The sequence below is a fragment of the Setaria viridis genome, chromosome 1 (genome assembly GCF_005286985.2).
Source record: "Setaria viridis chromosome 1, Setaria_viridis_v4.0, whole genome shotgun sequence".
Taxonomy (NCBI): Eukaryota; Viridiplantae; Streptophyta; class Magnoliopsida; order Poales; family Poaceae; genus Setaria; species Setaria viridis.
The window spans coordinates 9,315,097-9,336,053 of NC_048263.2; the positions used below are offsets into that span (position 1 = coordinate 9,315,097).

The 20,957-nt window shown below is 44.8% G+C and overlaps 2 protein-coding genes and 1 pseudogene across 3 annotated transcripts; all 3 read right to left on the bottom strand.

The window, feature by feature from the left end:
• Positions 1-6,593: 6,593 nt before the first annotated feature.
• On the bottom strand, positions 6,594-7,956 carry LOC140221347 (uncharacterized; annotated as a pseudogene).
• Positions 7,957-9,334: 1,378 nt separating this feature from the next.
• On the bottom strand, positions 9,335-10,302 carry LOC117863078 (probable terpene synthase 3, chloroplastic). The gene is made up of 2 exons (XM_034746700.2): positions 9,966-10,302; positions 9,335-9,855 (listed from the first exon to the last, which is right to left on the bottom strand). The coding sequence occupies exons 1-2, from the start codon at positions 10,188-10,190 to the stop codon at positions 9,580-9,582; spliced, it is 501 nt and encodes a 166-aa protein (XP_034602591.2). The 5' UTR covers positions 10,191-10,302; the 3' UTR covers positions 9,335-9,579.
• A 4,947-nt stretch (positions 10,303-15,249) lies between these two features.
• LOC117862933 (terpene synthase 2, chloroplastic) lies at positions 15,250-18,571 on the bottom strand. 2 transcript variants are annotated; one of them, XM_034746520.2, is made up of 7 exons: positions 18,293-18,571; positions 17,859-18,084; positions 17,365-17,743; positions 16,907-17,158; positions 16,597-16,735; positions 16,214-16,462; positions 15,250-16,103 (listed from the first exon to the last, which is right to left on the bottom strand). In XM_034746520.2, exons 1-7 carry the CDS (start codon positions 18,470-18,472, stop codon positions 15,828-15,830), a joined length of 1,701 nt encoding a protein of 566 aa, XP_034602411.1. In that variant the 5' UTR covers positions 18,473-18,571; the 3' UTR covers positions 15,250-15,827. The 2 variants fall into 2 exon arrangements, with proteins under 2 accessions (XP_034602411.1, XP_034602478.1); XM_034746587.2 differs by having other exon boundaries at positions 17,365-17,740; positions 18,293-18,570.
• Between the last annotated feature and the right edge of the window lie 2,386 nt (positions 18,572-20,957).

The window sequence follows — 20,957 nt, forward strand, 5'->3', positions numbered from 1 at the left end:
ACCACAGTGAGTCTTACAAAATCGTTTCCATGCACTGTGATTTAAAATAATGAAGGATAAAGTGTTACGTGAAAATTTAGGAAACAAACTTTGGCATAGAGATAAAGGTCCAGAATTATTACAAGTTTAGCATGTCTTGAATGTCTTTGTACTCCACCTTTGGTTTCCTCAATGAATCAAACACAATAACGTCACTTTTATCAATCATAGTTACAAGGAGAATCTAGTGGAAACTGCGTACATAAATGTTTATTTTAGAACTAACTAACATTAATTAGGTAAGGAAAAGGAAATTAAAAATAGACGGTACCCACACTTGCTTAAAGTTGTATGGCAGTAGTATGTATTGCTTGTAATTTTGTTGCTCGAAGAATTTGTATATTGTGTCCAATGTAGACTTTGGTTGATCCCGTATCAGATCTTGATTAACAAGTGATGGATCCATAAAGCCAATGTCGAAGTAGAATTCTCTACGGCACCTCTAAATTAGCATCCTACATAAAATGAAAGACAAAGTTACTAGGGTGACACGCACACAAAATAATGATCCAAGCCAAAATTTATATCTAATAAACACACACTTACAGAACCCAGACGCTGATGAGAGAGATATCAAGGGCATCTTGATGGTACACTTTGTATATACCCTTGAAGTACAACCACAAGAGTTTCTCACCTTCACCGAAAAAATCAATCGATTTAACACGAAGAGCGAACATGACCCTTTCCTTGGTCGACTACTCCATGTACCATTGATGGAATTCATACATCTTCATTGAGAGCTTCCATACCAATTCAGGCTTGACTAGAGGCTTGCCTAACTCAAAGGGCCATTTAGGTACAGTCTTTTCTGAAGCTAGCGGTTCAGCTTGCTCTAGAACTTCAGCAAGCGATAGACCTGTGTCTTCCATAAAATTAATGACCTAGATTTGTTGTTCTAAAGGCAAAGCTGCTATAGCTAGAGCGTCTTTGTCTGCTTGCTAATCTTGCTGCCCGAGCTAGGGGACAATACGACTGGACGACGACTCTGCATATTTTTTCTTCTGATAAAACTTAACTAACGAACGATCGTAGTTCGATAGTAACATCTTCTTGACTTCTTTTTTCATGCCAAGAAAAACTTTAATTTCGCTGGATCTACTAGCTTTGGCCCCATCATCTTTGCTTTTCTTTGTTCAGCGCATGCTTGGAAGAACTCCCTCACCTGTGCTTGCGATGCCTTCTCCAATTCCTCAGGACTCATATCGCATGCTAGCTTCTTAATAGGTTCATACTTTTTTGTTTTCTTAATAGGTTCTTTCGCCTTTGGTTGGCTTGGCTTGGAAGGCAGAGGTTGCGACTTCTTGAGAGGTGCTGCAGGTTCCTTGCTCGCACCAGAGTTTAGTCCCGGCGCTATAGACGGTGATTGGGAAGGGGTGTTTTGGTTGTCGTCACTTGCCCCACCAGGATTCAATGGAGAAGGAAACGTGATCGAGCAGGATGCAACGGTCTCGGTGGTGATGATGGTCCTGCAGGTGGATGTGCTGGAGATGACGATCTTGAGTTTTGAGGAGACGGTGGCTGTGGGGGATCTATGGGAAGCAATGTTGCCTCCTTGCCGGGGATGGTGATGTAGCATTTGTGCCATAGAATGATACCGTGAAGCATCTCCTAGTGTCCTTTCCCCATCACCTCCTGGGAGGTCGAGCTCTAGGCCTTCATATTGACTATCACTTGCTCTAGGCCAATGCTGGAGTAGTCAGGTGGAATCTCCATGCCATGACTTGTCTGCCCTGGCAGGATAGGTAAAGCATTTTCGTGTGCCACCTGTACATATAGAAGAAATAAAGAAGTTATTAAACTCCTGAGGCATGGATCAATTGAGGTAATTGTATAAATTATACATATGTGTACCTTAATAGTGAGGTTGCCAAATGGTCTGTATAGCTCACATGAGGTGCGTTGAGTGATGTCATCCACAAGGTACCGTTGGTTGTCCTGCGCAACCACAGGTAATCTTGGCATGTTGTCATCGAGGATCCCTGTGGAAGCACAGCTGCTTCGGCATTGAGAAGGGCTGACGATGACGTTGGGATCCAACAGTGCTCCAGATTGGGCCATCTCAGTAACTGCCAGGGTCACTCGCTGATTAATTTCTTCCTGCATTCTTACTTCTTGTTGATGCACTTTAGCTTCTAACATATGCCACTAGCTCTCCTCTTGTTATTCCTTTCTTCTCTTCCAGCTTCTGTACGTGTCGATGTCCCTATGAAAAGCAAACTTTCACGGAACGACCCCGAAGCCTCGGCAACATTCTGGGTGGTCGGGATTCCCGAGTGCTAAAGTCAGCTCATCGTTCTCTCTATCAGGCTTGAACTTTCCTGCTTTAGCATTTTCAATGTTTTTGATAAGCTTGAGGGCCTTCTGACGTATTGTTTCGTTGAAAATAAGTGTCCCATCCTCAGGGCTAAGGTTGCCTCCGTGAGCGTAATACCAATTCTTCGATCGATCGCGCCATTTAATAGTCGCTGGTACGATACCTCAATCGATTAGGTCTTGTTCCATCTTTCTCCATTTGGGAATTGCACTCATGTAACCACCTCGCCCTAGAAGATGATGATGCTCCTTCTTCTGGGCATTGCCTGAGTTGACACAAACCTTGTTCGCACTACCTTCACTCATGTTGTATTCCAGAAATGAGTTTCAATGATCTCTTAATATTGGTCAGTCATTAAAATCTGGAGTTCGGCCCTTCTTGATATAGTTGGCATCTAGATTCTTCTTGAAGGGAATTGGGTTGCCATCTTCTTCAGCATCCAGTCTTTCACAACTTTTTCATCGACGCTGTCAAGGAGTGTGAATTGTTTCTTGACACCTTCCCACAACATATCTTTCTGTGTCTGCGGGAGCAAGTATGGATCATATTTTTCACCCTTCCATTCTCGAATGCTGATGGGCACGATATCCCTTACAATAGCCCCGCATTGACTCACGAACTTTCTAGTGACTTTTTCAGGAGCAAATGTCTGGCCCTCTTCTGTCACTTTGGTGATGTGAAGCTTTCCCTCCATTATCTTTGCACGACCTCGTGGTTTCTTTTGGTTCATCGATCCAGAGGGCTAAAAGTTCTAGATTCATTAATTAGTACATAGTAATAATGAATATGAAGTTATAGGTAGGGTAAAACAATGAACATGATATATACCTCGCCAGAACTTTCCATCACGGCAAGGTCTTGTTCTGCATTGTCATCAACGTCGTGCTACCCTCATCCTTGGTGTAGGTTCTTGGAACGTTTGAGCCACTACCGCCAACAATAATCTGCTCCATTATATACCATGCATTCTCTTCGTCTCCCATCTCAACTAATAATGACATTAGTTATACACACATCTAATTATAGATACATTAAATTAAAAATTGTATATACATGAAATCGTAGAACAACCATGAAATAAATGAAACTTATACAAAACTTATCCTAATTGCTCGAACATTAAAACAAATCTTGGCTAGTAGGAAAAGAAAAATGACAATCTAGTAAATAAACACATGATTGAAAATACACACTTGTACAATTTACTACATGAAATTATAAATATGTATACATGGAATCATAAATACAATAAAACTTGTACAATTTATTACATGAAACTTACATGAAATAATTTACATGGAAGAAATACACATGAAACCGTATCTTATACTAATTTTCTATAACTTCATATGCATTTATACAAATTTTCTATAATTCCCTATTGCATTTATACTAATTTCCTAAAGCATTTCCACTAATCTACTAAATTTTACTAATTTCTACTAAATTATACTACTTTCCACTAAATTATCCTAATTTATACTAATGTCCTAATTTAATCTAATAATTTCCTAAGCATTTATATTAATTTCTACTAATTTTGTAATTTAATCTAATAATTTACTAAGCCTTTATACTAATTTCTACTAATTTCCTAATTTAATCTAATAATTTCCTAAGCCTTTCTACTAATTTCCTAATTTAATCTAATAATCTCCTAAGGATTTGTACTAATTTCTACTAATTTCCTAATTTAATCTAATAATTTCCTAATCCTTTATACTAATTTCTACTATTTTTCTAGTTTAATCAACTAACTTCCGAAGCATTTATACTAATTTCTACTATTTTTCTAATAAAAAACCCATCTTGCGTCAGCGCCCTCTGCGCCGCGCCATACATACCGAATGGCAGCGCAGAGGGCTGGGACGGAGACAAATAGCGCCGTAGGGGTCGAGCGTCGGTGGATGGCGGCGCCGGGGACTCGGCGTCGGGGAGGTCGCTAGGCGTCGGTGGACAGCGGCGCAGGGGACCCGACGTCAAAGAGGGGGCCAAGTGACGGTGGACGGCGGTGGGGCTGCTACAGTGGTGCCAGCGTCCGGGTGCTCGACGCACGGCGCCGTGCAGTGGCGAGAAGCCGGCGGGCTAGGGGAGAAGGAGGGTGCCGAGCTGGGAGGGCGCCGCACCGTGGAGCCAGGCGTGGAGGCGAAGGGGCGGCTGGCGGAGAAGGAGAACGGGACGTCGGGGCACCACGGAGGAGTTGCCGACCGGCAGCGCGACGGTCGAGGGTATGACGACGAGGCGTGGTGAGGCGACGGCGGGACTGGCCAGGCGAGCGGGGGCCACGCCGCCGCCGGGGAGGAGAGAATGGCCGGTGTGGTGAATGCCGGCGCTCCACGTTGATGGGGAAGCACGGCGGAGGCGACCGAGGAGGAGAACAAGCAACGCAAAGACTAGGGCCAGCGGCGAACGCAGTGGCTGGGGAGGAGGAGCGACGGCCGGGGCGAAGCACGAGAGGTGTCGAATCGGGGGAGTGAAGTGAGGAGGAAGAAGGGGGCGGAGAAGAGTAGTTATATACCCCTAGTCTCGAGTGGACTTGGCAACCAAGACCCGGGTGGTATTACCACCTGGGACTAGGGGGGTGCCTTTAGTCCCTGTTGGTATTACCAATAGGGACACCCTTTAGTCCCGGTTGAGATATGCCTTGGTCTATTTATGATGAGTGATTGATTAGATGATTTGAGGCTTTACTGGTTGAGTTCATATTTCATATGTGCATGATAATGCTAATGGCTAACCGGATGTGTTGTGTTGTGTGTGTTGTGTTGTGGTGTTTGTGTAAACCACATGTTATGTGTTGTATCTCTTGGCTTGTGATGTGCAGGTGTAGGATGTGACATGATGGTTGACGTCATGAGGTGAAGGTCAAGCGAAAGGTTCATGCCGATGTACTAGGGCTGTGAAGGGTGGACACGAGTAGGCTTGGACTAAGGGACTCGAGGAGTTCGGGCAGAGTCATGGGCGATCCACATGGTGCATGGAAGAGCAAGAGTACACGGACGGTGATGGAGACGACGTCGATCGAGTCAAGTAGGACAGAGGCAAGACCAGTAGGCGGCCCGGGAGCCGAGAGAGAAAGACTTGGAGGCGTCAAAGGCTTGGCGGAGGCCGGACATGTGTCAACATCTGTGAGTCATGCCTTACGGGGTGTGCAAGAGGGTTTGACCGGTTTGACCTCAAAACCGGGGATGAGTCATGTCTGCGGAGTGTGCAAGAGGGTTTGACCGGTTTGGCCTCAAAACCGGGGGACAAGTCCGGTGTGGCTGGACAGCATCGAGTCGGAGGATCCGTGGCACCATCGTGAAGCTAAGTCATGAAAGCGCCGGGTCCATCTGATGAACGAAGAAAAAGTTGGACGGTTTTACCCCTAGGGGGTTTGGAGTTGTATGCTTCATGTAAAGGCAACTTGAGAAATAGCTAAGTGTGTATATATATGAGAGATGGTTGGTTGGGTAGCTATCCCTTTGGATGATTTGGTAAGGGTTTTCTCATTTTGTTTGTGAGAACCATTGGTAGAGGGAGAGAGGGAGAGAGGAGGGATCTTTGATTTGATCCTTTTGCCATCCTAGCTTTGTTTGTGCTTATGATTGGCTTGTAACCGGACATGGTGAAGTAATCCAAGAATCAATTTCGTGCTTAATTGCTTCTCCTTCTCAAGATCTGAAATTTATCTTTTTTCCTATTTTCAAAGCATTTTTTGGTGAATTTTTGGATCTCGCAATTGGCAGCGATTTGGGGTGTTTTCCTTGGAGGAAATCGGTGCTAGGACATGTGCAAGAACATCTAGGATGATCCCCTAGCAAATCCATGCACGAGCACCTTGGATTTTTAGATTTCCCGAAAATCCCCTTCTTGTGCCCTTCTCCAAATCCATGGAATCTTGTAACCAATTCTTGAGCTTTTCAACTTGAAACTTTAGGAATACCTTTGGTATATTGTTGTAAGTCTATGGTTCAAATTTTATGATTTTTGGAGGTCGTTTGATCGAGTTTCGGATTTTTCCACTTTCCTCACGAAGGCTGATTTTGGAATTCCAGAATATTCCGGAAATTTCCGAAGTTCTGGAATTTTTCGAAGGTTTTTTTGAAAATTTCCTAAAATCCGGAATTTCCAAAGGTTTTTTCCGAAATTTTCCAAACTAAGGTGTTGGTTTTCAAAATATTTCTTTCGACACTTGTTTGTTCTCCTTCTTACTTCCGCTAGTCTCAAATTGGGTTCCTAGCATCATTTTTAGGTCCATTAGCTCATGCATAGGTAAGTGGATTTGATTTTGCTAGAAGAGAGGTTTGTGGATTGATTTGGGATTTTAGCTGAGGTTCTTTGAGAAATTTGAATCGGCTCCCATTTACCCTCCTCCCCCCACTCTGGTCGCCTGTCCCGGTCCTTCATCATCAACCAACGGTCTTAGGTACACATCAATATCGTTGCTGAGTTGTTTTAAGCCTTGGATAGGCACCGGCATCATAATGAACTTCAACTTCATGTACAACCAAGGAGGAAGGTTGAACATATATAGGGTCATAGACCAAGTACTATGACCACTACTCAACTCACCAAATGTATTGAATCCATCAGTAATTAAACCAAACCTTATATTCCTTGCATCACTCTCAAAGTCCGAGAATGCTCTATCAATTGATCTCTACTACACCCCATCCGCGGAGTGTCTAAGCATCTCATCTTGCTTTCGTTCTTCTTTGTGCCATTGCATCAACTTACCATTTGCCTTGTTTCTGAACAAACACTTCAAATGTGGTACTATAGGGAAATACCACATCACCTTCGTGGGAACTCTCTTCTTGGGAGGCTACCCCTCAACATCACCAGGATCATCTCATCTGATCTTATACCGCAGCGCTCCGCACACAGGACAAACATCCAATTTCTTGTATTCATCACCACGATAGAGGATACATTCATTAGGGCATGCGTGTATCTTCTGAACCTCCAATCCCAGAGGGCAAACAATCTATTTAGCTTCATATATTGTGGATGGTAATTCATTATTCTTGGGAAAGCATGTTCTTTATAATTTTCAATATCACTTGAAATGCCTTATCGGACACACCATTTTTTGCCTTCCATTGCAGCATTTCCAGTGTGGTACCCAGTTTTTTATGCCCCTTCTTGCAATCTGGGTACAATAATTTTTTGTGATCATCTATCATGTGCTACAACTTTTCTGATTCCTTCTCAGTTTCGCAATCTTTCTGTGCATCCCGTAGCACCTGACCAAGATCATCAATAGGGCCGTCTTCTGCAAACTCTTCTTCATCAACCTCACCCATTATAGTATCAGCAAAAGCTTGGCCTGCAGCCAAGTCCGGAATGTTGTTATCATCCTCCTCTTCTTCGTCGTCTTCCATTATAACTCCTCTTTCACCATGCTTGATCCCAACCAAATAGTTAGGCATAAAACCGTATCTAAATAAGTGGCTGTGATGAGTACCCTAGTCCTTCTTGTTACTGCATTGGAAGCATGGACAACATATGAATCCCTTCTCTAGCTTGTTGGCTTTGGTCACTTCGAGAAAATAATGCAAGCCATCAACAAACTTCTTGGTCCGTCTGTCCACGTTATACATCCATTGCTGGTCCATCTTCATCGTACTATGTGAAAAATGAACATAGGTCTTCGTATTAGATAAAGAACTTGGTCAATATTGATAATTTACACCAATCAACCTTCATAAAGATAAAAACAATTCACATGAAAATTACAGCAATCAACATTCATATCATTCACTAGGTCGACAAAAAAGAAAAAATGCTAGAATTCTAGAACAAGACAACAAAGATATATATACACTAAAGATTACAGACGCTCCACAGTGGACTAAAAATGCTGGATGGAAGATCTCTTCTCTACCAGTGAATGATTTAGAGCCTAAGTACTCTTGCAACTTTTTGTCGTATATATCCACGAGTTGATATAGAGACCGGATTTCCATCCATTATTAAAAAAAATGCAACATGCAGGCAGCATCTGCTCCCAGCCACTAGAGCCGCTACTAGTGGCGACAATCTCATGCTGAACAGAAGTTGCCGTATATATCCACGAGTTGATATAGAGACCGGATTTCCATCCATTATTAAAAAAAATGCAACATGCAGGCAGCATCTGCTCCCAGCCACTAGAGCCGCTACTAGTGGCGACAATCTCATGCTGAACAGAAGCATTCGGGGACGACCGTACCAGACGCTGGCAAAATAGTCTCATCACCAGATATTGGGAACGCAATGAGTGATGCTGATCGCTACTACGTACTAGCGGTCGGTGAAACAGAAGTGAACCATTGCATGATAACTCTCACACAGTCACATGCATGGTTCAGCATGCTGCAGATAACGACGTGCAGAGGTTGCTACATTATTCCTGCCATCTTCTTCATTCTTCTCTTGCTCACGAAAATAGCTAGTACGTACTAATCTGGCAGTGGGCCAAACCTCGTGTCCTTGGCCGGCCGTAAAGATTTGTGTGTGGTCATGAAAATAGTGAATTTTGCGGATTTATTTGTTTTCATTCAAATAAACAAGGACAGATGGAGATATTTCTGCTGTAGTAGCACATACCAACGTAGTACAGTCTACGGCGTGGCTACTGGCCACTGCTTCATTCTACTGTATTTTTTATTTGGCAGCAACAGGTGGGGGCTACTGCTTCATTGTACATGTTTGTTATTGTACTGTATATACTACACATGCATAAGATTCTTGCACATTTGTTCGACCTACTAGCTGGTCCTGAAGGCAGATCTGAATTTGCATGGTCCTAGCTGGTCCTGCACTGCTGCTGTCTCCTGAACAAATTGCCACGTTTGGTCGTACAAAAAAATACACTTGGAATTAGCAAAGCTTCTCACTGACAAATGTCACCTAGGTTAACTTGCAGATCACCGATCACCCATGACGGATAGGTTGTTCTCATCGATCACGGTACGTAGTTTCTCAAAGCAGCAGTATCCTCGTGTAGTCCTCGAGAATAAGGACCAAGGACTAATGTTTAGTTTTCTACCAGTGTAATTTTTAGGATTTACCCTCTTTGTTCTCTTAGCGTCTCGTAAGCATTAATTAATATGTATGATGGTCTGATGCAATGGAACAGAGATTACTTGAGTCATTTTTTATAGAGAGAAAAATCAAAGAATGAAGCGAGCTACATTCCTGGGCGTAGATAACGCCTGACGGATAGGTTGTTCTCATCGATCACAGTACGTAGTTTCTCAAAGCAGCAGCATCCTCGCGTAGTCCTCGAGAACAAGGAGCCGACCATCCTTGTCGTACGAGTACATGATGCCGACCATCCTGGCGGCGTTCAAGGAAACCTGCGTGAACCTAGAGGCGAAGGTCCTCCTGGAGAAGCACTCCCTGTTCAGCTCCGCCCACTCCCTCGCGATCAAGCCACGCATATGTTCTTCGGCGTCGGCCTGAGTGCAGCTAGGGTTTTCCATCAGGTAGAAATCCCTGTATGATCCGTCCAGTCCTTCCTGTGCTTCATCCTGCAAAAATCCATGGATTTAAATTTGCTGCTAAATTTTTACAGTCATATTGTATTTAAAAATTATCTTAACAAGGATATGGTGAAAATATTTAACAATTAATTGCTGACCTCTGCACTGCCCAAGTCATCCCAAAGCCTGAGGATCTTGGCCGGGCAAGAGATGATGGAAGGGATGTGGTCAGCGAGCTCTGCAGCTTCATTACTTTGATCATAACCTAGCATGGCGAATACGTGCGCTAATGTAAGCGGCACTCCTGAAGTGACAGCACCATTTCTCAGGTAGTCTTCTGCGGTAGGAACCTGATCGGTTGCCAGCCATCTTGCCTCTACCATGAATCCATCAAACAGCACCGCCCACTGCCAAAAAAAAGGGTAGAATTTATTGTGTTAATATTGTGTAAAGCTCAGCAATAGGACATCATCATAGCTAAATTTTGGGCTACAAATTTTTGGTATGCGGATCAAATTGAACAAGTTTAATGGAAACAAGTTTGTAGCATACTGCATGTCTGAGATGATTGACGGGATTGAATCCACGCTCCTCTTCTACCATATCTGCGATCTCATTCGTAGTGGCGTAAATAGCCTTGTAGCATGATCTTATGCCACTGGGGAGTGAATCAGCAGCCACAGTATTCCACCTGCAAATCGTATTTTGTACAATGTATTAGCTTATTGCAAACTAATTCTTATTAAAATCAGGATGTAAACCAACTATTTTCGATAGGTATGCAAGATCACAGATGACTACCGGAGGCACGATATTTGTTGACGAGGTTCAGCCAAAGCCTACATCCTCGGGACATGACTACCGGCGTTCCTCCCCAACCCACAACACCGATCGCTCCAGGGTCCCGACAATATGCCACCTCCCCTGCGAGCGTGTCGCTATATCGTCATGATTACAACAGCGGTCGTCCTCTTATATTTATGAGGAACTTGGGTTACAAGAGTCCGACACATACCCCTACCGCTAATACAACTCCAAGTCCAAACGTAATCAACTAGACACAATATTCGACACAATTCTAATACCCATCGAGGTGAAAGCAGAGCCTCCAATTTACAGGGAGAGAGATCGAGGCAGAGTGTCCAGGGCTCATATAGATGCCGTGTGTGTGCATCACTGCATGCATTGCTGTGGTGTTACAGTCCAAATCCTGTAGAAATCGTCGTAATTATTCGGTCTCTCTGCCTGCTGTATCGCTCCAATTTGCACTGTGCTCTCTGAAGCCCATGTGGAAAACGAGAGCTGAATGCAGCATCGATCAATTATAGGGCAACTCGAATGCAAATGAAATGCTGACTGTTGGCTGGGTACGTAATCATGCCGATCGACCGCTTCCCATGACGCTGTTCATTCTCTTTTGGATGTCCTGGCTGTTACTGTCATCGATGCCGAAGAAAAAAAGATTCCCTGCCATTTTGGGGCTTGTTCAGTTTCCAACTTGGGAGTGCTACAGTTGGGATTTTGCTATAAATGCGCAACTGTGGCATTTCGTTTGTATTTGTGAATTATTGTCCAAACATTGACTAATTAGGTTCAAAAGATTCGTCTCGCAAAGTACAACAAAATTGTGCAATTAGTTTTTGATTTCGTCTACATTTAGTACTCCATGCATGTACCGCAAGTTTAATGTGATGGAGAATCTTCTTTTTACATAGTGTCAAATTTGGGATTTTGAGTGGGACCTTGATGTCCTGGCTGTTACTGTCATCGATGCCGAAGAAAAAAAGATTCCCTGCCACTTAGCCGATGCTGAGAACACCACAGGCGCACAACGTCTGCATAGATGCTCAAGGGAAGGTGGACCCGCGTGCGCTGTGAGACGAGCTGGCTGTTAATCATTTTTTTTACTGATTCAGCATCGGTTCATCGACATGCCTCGCAGCCCAGTTTTCGGTTTCAGGATCGCCCCCTGCAACTGCAATGGCAATCACCGATGCTTGGTCCTTCTCTCTCCTGGTTCAAGCATCGGTAGGCACCAACGCTGTGGGTAGTCTTATAGGCACCACGGTTTCACTTCGAAAAAGAACATGTGTTTGAGATATACTATGCCCATGTCCTAATTAAATTATGAGTACAAAGGGAATAGATGTAGTATGACATTGATGTGATGTGATGTGTTGTTCCCTTCTTTTGTTTTTTTCCTCGTATGATTTTTTTTACTTTTTTATGGAAAATGCTGAAATTGTTACTGGTATCTTTAATATGAAAAGGAAAAACATCATTGCAAGTTTTGTAATGCATGTAACGTTGATTAAGCTCACTCTAACGCACCTCGTTCACCGCGATCGCTTTAATTTCTAAGTCGCCTATTGATTCCTTCCTGTACAGATTGGTAGTAGTCAGAATGATAATTGACGGGATTGACTTACAAATAAACTACCAATTGATTTTTAAAAAAAATCAGAATTATTAAAAGAAGTCTACAAACTATACATGGACGCTACATTTCTACCCACGCATATATGCTACTCATATCTCAATTTGGAAGACATGAATTTTTTTTCAGGAAAAAAGTTCCATTCTGCATTCCAAATTAAATGAAGCCTATATATGTTGGTCAAATTTATGCATCATTCCTCACAAGTTATATGACACGTATGCATATTATATGTTAATTCTTCTATAATTATCTCTTCCCTTTACTGAAGTTGTTACCAATAATTTTTCTATAAAAAAGAAATTAAGAAAGAAAGAAAAATATTCTTTTTGGGTATCTGTACTATGTATGACTGAAAGCGTAACAGGGTGAGTGAGACTATACACACATATGCATAACCTGTGAATAAAATGGAAGTCTCCGCGAAACCGTGTGAGAAAGATGTATGTGGCCGGTGTGGGATGGACGGTGCTGGTGAGTCATCGTACGTACTAGCTGTAACTCGTTTGTTACATGACATGACAAGGATCCGTCTGGGGACAGGGAAACCGCCATTGCACTGGGAACGCAGTACCTCGATCCAAACTTCCTTTAGTACCGGTTGTGCAATAGATATTGCTATTTTGGTACTAAAGGTCCTGGGTCAAATAACTGAGATTAAAGGGGACATTTAGTACCGGTTGTTTATACTACTAATTTGGAGATCCCACCCGGCCACCCCGCGTCACCATCGACCACCCTTCCTCCTTATCCCTGCTGGCCGCCCTTCCTCCTCGTCACCACCGGCCGCCCTTCCTCCTCGTTGGCCGAGCCTAGTCCCGGCCCTCATCCCCGCCACTCCTGCGTCACCGCCGGCCACCCTTCCTCCTAGTCAGTTGAGCCTAGTCCCAACCCTCGTCCCCGCCGCCCCCGCGTCACCACCAGCCGCCCTTCATCTTCGTCACCACTGACCACCCTTCCTCCTCGTTGGGCGAGCCTGGTCCCGGTCCTCGTCCCCGCCGCCTCGCCTTCCCCGCGACCCCCTCACCTAGCCGGCCGCCCTTGCGCCGCCACCCCTCAGATCTCGTCGCCCCGGCCGCGTCTCCGTGCTCTCCCACCGTGCCGGCATGCAGATCCGCACCACGCTGCAGATCCCGCTGCTCCACGCACCATCGCCCGCTATTGCTCCACGCGTCATCGCCTGTTGCAGCTCCCCGCGCCGTCGCCTGCCACTCCCCCACCGCCGTGCTATCGCCTCACCTCGCCCCGCCACCACTCCTCACCCGCGTCACAGTGAGGGGCAGCCATGAGGGGAGGAGAGGGGTGCCTAGAATGGGATCCGGTGAGGAGCGGACCGGGGGAATAGAAGGGAGCAAGAGAGAAGGGAGAGAGAGGGAGGCCGCTCAGGAGAAATTAAAGAGGGAGAGTCACGAGTGGACGGAGAGGAGTGGACGCGTGCAAACTTCAATCCAGTGAAGACCAAATTTTGGATCCCCACCCACCAATTAGTACCGGGTGAGGTGGAGCCTCCACCCGGTACTAAAGGCTCTCAAGCACATTAGTACCTGTTGGAGGCCTTCAACCGGTACTAATTTGTGACCTTCAGTGCTGGGTGAAGCCTCCACCCGGTACTAAGGAGGTCACGGGGGACTTCTTGGGGACTCGCCGTTAGGCCTGGTACTAATGCTCACATTAGTACCGGGTCAATACACAACCGGTTCTAAACCTCGAGACGAATGCTTAGTTCTACAATAGTGTTGTTTGATGGCAGTTTGGATTTTGGAAAATTTTATTTGTACCCAGCCAACACAAAAGTCTGATAAATCCTCTCAATAGCCGTACCAAGATTCATCAGCAATCATCTTTGAACCTATACATTGATCTCTAAGTATTAGTCTTTTTTCCTGATACGTACTTCAAGAATCAGCCACATAATTATAGATACCATCTTACTTTCTCTCCTGTTTCGCAATAGTAGCCTGGAACGCTGCATGTGGCCAGGTTGAATGGAACAGGCTAGCACCTACAACAGATTTAGGCCATGATGCGTATATCAAGAGTACACACACTGATGGTCAAGTCCGTCAATGGTCGTCTCGCCAGGCTTTGTGTGGCTTTGCTCCATTGCTAGCTGCTATTTGGTATGGTTAAGTCCTGGCCGTAAGCCCGTAACGAGACAGGCATGTGTCCGGCCGGCCAGGAACGGGAGAGAGATCAAGGCCAAGGGGGGTTATATTGATTTTTTTATTTTTAATACTGATTAATATAGCAATTACAAAAAAAACTTGGTTTTTAATACTGATAATATAGCATTGTCGTCTATATATGTAGCAGATGAAAATCCTAATTTCGTCCATTTGTAGGACGGTAACTATATTTCGTCTGCTTTGAGAACGAAACCTATAGAATTTTCTCCATTAGGTACACGAAAATGAATTCGTTGTCTGGATAGATGATTTTGCATGACAAAAATCTTGTGCCAACCGTCGTCGCCTGTGAAGAAGAAAACGTACGCTTGAGGAACAAAGCGGTAGAGTAGGTCGTATTTCATCCATCCCATCGGTCCGATGAAAAAGGACATGCCCACAGATATTTCATCTCCTGATAGTATGGAAATATGTTATATGTTTTCGTCTAGCTAGTGGTCCGATGAAAATAGCTGGTTTCATCTGTTGATTTGTTGTATGGATGAAATTTCAATTCGTCTCTTCCGTAGACGATAGAGATACATTTTTGTACTTTTTTGAACGCAAGGGTTATTTTTATAATTGCCAGGATTATATTCAGGAGCCAGATCGACGACGGCACGAAGCTATAGCTGCTGCTGCAGCAGCAACTAATAAGCGACAAATCAGCTGGTACGGTGTCGCAACTCTTCCGGCCCAACGCGCGCTGCCCTATAGGTCCACGTGTGTCGGTACAATGGCGACCAGCCGAGTCAGCGGCACGGCACAGCGTGCAGTGTCACACACATGCTGGCTGGCCTATCACACTGGCTCCTTTCTTTGGAGGACCAGATCAGACCATGCATGAGACCAACCTTGTATTCAGACGACATGCATTATTGAGGCGTCGCGCAGCCAAACCTGTAATGTATGCATGTATGTCAGGGTTGGTACACGGGCACGTCAATACACAGATAGATACATGCATACATGGGAAATTTGTCTGCCCATGTGGTCGACTCGCGATACGGGTTGAGGAAGCACATCGTCCTCCACCCTTGCACCCAGTACGTCTCCCTTGCTCAGGGACATGAAAACGATGGCCTAATGTGGCTGCGCTAGCCGCACATCCATGCACTAGTTGCTCAGGGGGACACGTTTGTTATTGTACAGTATATACTACTACACATGCATAAGATTCTTGCACATTTTGTTCGACCTACTAGCTGGTCCTGAAGGCAGATCTGAATTTGCATGGTCCTAGCTGGTCCTGCACTGCTGCTGTCTCCTGAACAAATTGCCACTGCACGTTTGGTCGTACAAAAAAATACACTTGGAATTAGCAAAGCTTCTCACTAACAAGTTAAGTGTCACCTAGGTTAACTTGCAGATCACCCATGACGGATAGATTGTTCTCATCGATCACAGTACGTAGTTTCTCAAAGTAGCAGCATCCTCGCGTAGTCCTCGAGAACAAGGAGCCTCTGCTCCTTGTCGTACGAGTACATGACGCCGACCATCCTGGCGGCGTTCAAGGAAACCTGCGTGAACCTAGAGGCGAAGGTCCTCCTGGAGAAGCACTCCCTGTTGAGCTCCTCCCACTCCCTCGCGATCAAGCCACGCATGTGTTCTTCGGCGTCGGCCTGAGTGCAGCTAGGATTTTCCATCAGGTAGAAATCCCTGTATGATCCGTCCAGTCCTTCCTGTGCTTCATCCTGCAAAAATCCATGGATTTAAATTTGCTGCTAAATTTTTACACTCATATCGTATTTAAAAATTATTTTAACAAGGATATGGTGAAAATATTTAACAATTAATTGCTGACCTCTGCACTGCCCAAGTCATCCCAAAGCCTGAGGATCTTGGCCGGGCAAGAGATGATGGAAGGGATGTGGTCAGCGAGCTCTGCAGCTTCATTACTTTGATCATAACCTAGCATGGCGAATATGTGCGCTAATGTAAGCGGTACTCCTGAGGTGACAGCACCATTTCTCAGGTAGTCTTCTGCGGTAGGAACCTGATCGGTTGCCAGCCATCTTGCCTCTATCATGAATCCATCAAACAGCACCGCCCACTGCAAAAAATAAAGGTATAATTTCTTGTGTCAATATTATGTAGTATGACATCATCATAACTAGATGGAGCTACAGATTTTTTTGATATCCGGATCAAATTGAGAAGTGTAATGAAAAACAAGTTGTAACGTACTGAATTCTTGAGATGATTGACAGGGTTGAATCCATGCTCCTCTTCCACCATGTTTGCAATCTCGTTCGTAGAGGTGTAAATAGTCTTGTAGCATGACCTGATGCCGCTGGGCAATAAATCAGCAGCCTCGGTATTCCATCTGCAAATCATATTTTGTACAATATCAAGATGGAAACCAATTATTTTTAATATGACAAAATTAATAAATGTTGAAATCTAGAACCAGTATTCATATTAACTTATTGGCAGCTACTACATATGTATCAAATTAAATACTGTGCAACTTTGAGACTGTTACTTCCAAGCTTACATTTTTATTGCCTCAGTGAAAAGGGAGAGCTCCTGTGGTGTGCCAACAAGATCAAATATGTCATCGACAACATAGATAAGTGCGATTATCTTTGTGGTCTCAATGCGGTATCTGGACAAGGAGGATCCTTTTCTTTTCTGAAAGGATGACAAGGAGTATCCTTGGAAGGTTGCCGTGGTCCACATATACCACTTCAGCACCTGGTCCCGCACCACAGGTATCTCATGAAACAATCCTAGGTCCATCCACCATCTGCATCACATGAATAAGTATCTCACAATTATAATTCATAAATAATATGTTATCACTCAATCTTAACAAAACAAAAGCTGGAGTGTAATTTTTTTCAACGCTTTACGGACGTAAATTACTGATGAAACCGTCATGTCAAGTGAACTATCACAAGACCATACGTAGTACATGCGAGTAGATACACCAAAGAGTACTCATTTACTTACCCTTTAACCTCCTGCATTTCTTTCTGATGCAGCCGTTTGTTGAGCTGGAACTCTGAAATTGCTAGTTCCTCCATTGCAGTGTCCCTGGTGGGCAGGGTCTGAAGGTAGCTGAGGTGGTGCCTGGCCTTGTACTGCATCAGGCTCAAGTGGTAGGGATGGTCCAGGGACTGCCTCACGTAACATGCGAGGCCTGGCTCCAGGTACCTGATGGCAGATGCGAGGTGCTTTCTTGTGAACTCCTTTGCTTTGTTGAGTGATGCTTCATCTCCCATGTCCAGGTGTGACATGTCATGCAGGCTCAGGAGGCCCCTTATATCGTTGCTAAGAGCAATCTTGAACTCGCCGGTGTCGTCGGTGAACCTCCTCAGAACATCATCTGCTACACGTAATGGAAACAATTTAAACCACTTTATTTGGCCATCTCTGTTCTGTTTGAAAATGAAGAAACATGTTTGAAACGAGCTGAGAGATTAAGTCTCTATGTTTTTACCGACCTGCTGAAACATCATGGCCGGCCTCTCTCATGAGCCTTAACGCAAGGGTTGCATCGAAGAGATCATCGCTGTGGATGAGATCCATGCAGGCGCCCATGGCGCTCTCGATCTCTTCCTCGAAGTAGTGGTCGATGCAGAGGCGCTTGAGATTGTCAATGGTGGTAATCATCTCCCGGGCGCTGCTCCGACGTTGCTGCAGAATCTTCTGTATGCTCGTCAGGCCCTCCTGCAGCAGCAGGTACGTTCCATGCATAGTGAGCAAATGACGTACTTAAGTATATTTTCCAGAACACATTACACTTTCAGTAACAAAGTCAGTAGATATATCGTCAATAATAAAATTACATTCGGATTGTTCAGGTTAACAGTAATCACAGTTCATTGAGGAACACAAGCAAGGAAAAAGATCAGTAGCTCGCAAATAACTGAGCTACCTGCTGGAGGTCAAAATCACTGATGGGCAGCAGCGCTTTGGACGCCGCCACCAAAGGGCGGATGGAACCGCCTCGGGGGCGGCCTCCATGTTCGTTTCTGGCGGCTGCCGTCGGCGAAGCTGAAAGGAGGAGAGGCTCAACGGAGAAGAGGGAGAAGGTGCGTGCAGGTGCGGCAGCCATTGCTCGATCCAGCTAGCTAGGTGTATGTCTTTGGTGAGTGCAGTGTGCTTTGGTGTGTGTTCAGTGTTCTTGCAGCTTGCGAGTGAGATGTACCGAGGTGAATGCAGGGCCTCCAATTTATAGGGGGAGAGGCGGCTCGATCGCTCGTCTCATCAGCTCAGATATTCCTATGCAGCTAGCTATTACGCACTACCGGAAACTGAGATAATGCCGAGTGTTTTTACATTTGCCGAGTGCAAACTATCGGGCACTCGGCAAAATACATGTTTGCCGAGTGTATCTACATAAACACTCGGCATTTAAAAAACACTCGACAAATAACACGTTTGCCGAGTGCCACAAATAAAACACTCGGCAAATAGCGATGATGACACTCGACAAAACGGCGCACTCGGCAAATCTATATCACGTGACAAGCACGCGCGGCCGCCATTACGTAGCGTGGCCAGCGTTTGCACTTTTCCGAGTGCCCGTTAGCGGCACTCGGCAAACCGTAACTTTGCCGAGTGTCGGTCCCAGCGGCACACGGCAAAGGAAACCGTTTGCCGAGTGTTTCCCGGCGGCACTCAGCAAAGGAAACCGTTTGCCGAGTGTTTTCTGTAGACACTCAGCGAAATAGTAATTTTTTTCCTCCCCTGCCCTCCAAACTTTTTCCACTCTCCACACACAACATGTGATACTACATGTTCAAATTTCATATATTTGTGGATCAGTTTGCTATATTTAATAAATTTATAGCACATATAGGATTTTTTCGGTTACGGGCAAATTTGAGCTGCAAGTGTTTTAAATAATGGAATAAGTTCAGTGGAAAAATCCTATTCATGTTAGTGAGTCCACTCTGGGGCCTTACCCAGAAAATGAAAAGAAATTTCGAACATCTTGATCATAAAATACGACCATAAACGTGTGGTCCAATGATTTATAAATTCTAGAAAAAACAAACGAACTCTGAAAATCACGAGATTTGTCAAGATCTCATGATGTCATCCATGGAGACTTTGGAAAAAAAATTGAGAAGGTTTCGCACCTTCTGTCACGTACGACGCTAACAAATCGGAGCATCTCGAGAGAATAGTCTAGAAGTTCAGAATGAACTGTTAAGGTTTGGAGTCAAAGTGACGGTCGAATTAGAGTTGGACTTAAAAAAATTTTGTATAGGCAATGGACAATATAGATTGGTTCCTTTCAAATTTTGCGAATTTTTCGTATCCGTTTGATAATTTTAATGTATTAACTCCAATTATAGATTTTAAATTAAGATAAATTAAATTTAAGCTATAACTACCTAAAATAATGGAACAATATTCATAGAAAAATCAAATAGGTATTGTTAAGTGAATTTGACCATGTTTTTTGAAGTACATCGAAAAAATTTAGTAAAGCACGTTAGAGAAGGTATTTATACATGAAATATAAAAGGACTTTGCCGAGTATTTTAATTTTTGCCGAGTGTTTTTGAAAATACACTCGGCAAACTTGGTGTATGGGCCCACCAACAGCGCATATACCGTTTCCCCAGTTGGGTAAAAAAATATAAAAAAAATGTTTGCCGAGTGCTCTGGATCTGGGCACTCGGCAAAATGTAGTTTGCCGAGTGTTCTGGATCTGGGCACTTGGCAAACCCTGATGCCTATCCATCCGGCGGCACAGTCTCCTCACTCAGTGAGCCACATTTGCAAACAGTTTCCCCGCCGCCGCCCTGCCCCGTACGCGCCACCGCCGCACCCGCCGCCCCGCACCTCCGACGGCCCTGCTCCGGCTCCCCTTGGCCGCCACCCCCGCTTAGTGCGGCCGCCCCTCCCTGCCCGCGACCGGCGCTGGCCCGGCCGCCCTCCCCTGCCCGCCACCGCCGCCGGCCCGCCACCCCTCGACTGGCCTGCGCAGCTCCGGCCGGCCGGCCCTCCGCCTCGGCTCCTCCGGCCAGCGCCCCTCCATCGGCGTCCCTGCACCGGCCGACCGCCGCTCCGCCCCGGTCGCCACCGCTCCCTGCACCCGGCCGGGTCCCTTCCCGGCCCGGTCGCCCCTCCCCTGCCGGCGGCCCTCCCCCGGCAGCCCTCCCCCGGCCAGCTCTCCCCCGGCCAGCCCTCCCCCGGCGGCCAGCGCCTTGTAATTCTCTCTCTTTTGAAATTAGAAATTAAGAATTAGGAATTAGAAATTAGAAATTCTATTTTGAAATTAGGAATTAGGAATTAGGTATTAGGTATTAGAAATTAGAAATTAAAAAAATAGAAAAGGACTTTCTTTTAGAAAAGATAGAGAGGTGGTATTGTAAGGACTTTACTTTTAGAGATGAATTAGAAAATGACTTTATTTTAGAAAAGATAGAGAGGTGGTATTGTAAGGACTTTACTTTTAGAGATGAATTAGAAAATGACTTTCTTTTAGAAAAGATAGAGAGGTGGTATTGTAAGGACTTTACTTTTAGAGATGAATTAGAAAATGACTTTCTTTTAGAAAAGATAGAGAGGTGGTATTGTAAGGA

Coding starts and splice junctions, on each gene's coding strand:
- LOC117863078 (XM_034746700.2), bottom strand. CDS start 10,190: ATGGTAGAGGCAAGATGGCTGGCAACCGATCAGGTTCCTACCGCAGAA. Junction 9,856..9,965: donor ATGACTTGGGCAGTGCAGAG/GTCAGCAATTAA, acceptor GGATTTTTGCAG/GATGAAGCACAGGAAGGACT.
- LOC117862933 (XM_034746520.2), bottom strand. CDS start 18,472: ATGGCTGCCGCACCTGCACGCACCTTCTCCCTCTTCTCCGTTGAGCCT. Junction 17,744..17,858: donor CGGCCATGATGTTTCAGCAG/GTCGGTAAAAAC, acceptor CATTACGTGTAG/CAGATGATGTTCTGAGGAGG. Junction 16,104..16,213: donor ATGACTTGGGCAGTGCAGAG/GTCAGCAATTAA, acceptor GGATTTTTGCAG/GATGAAGCACAGGAAGGACT.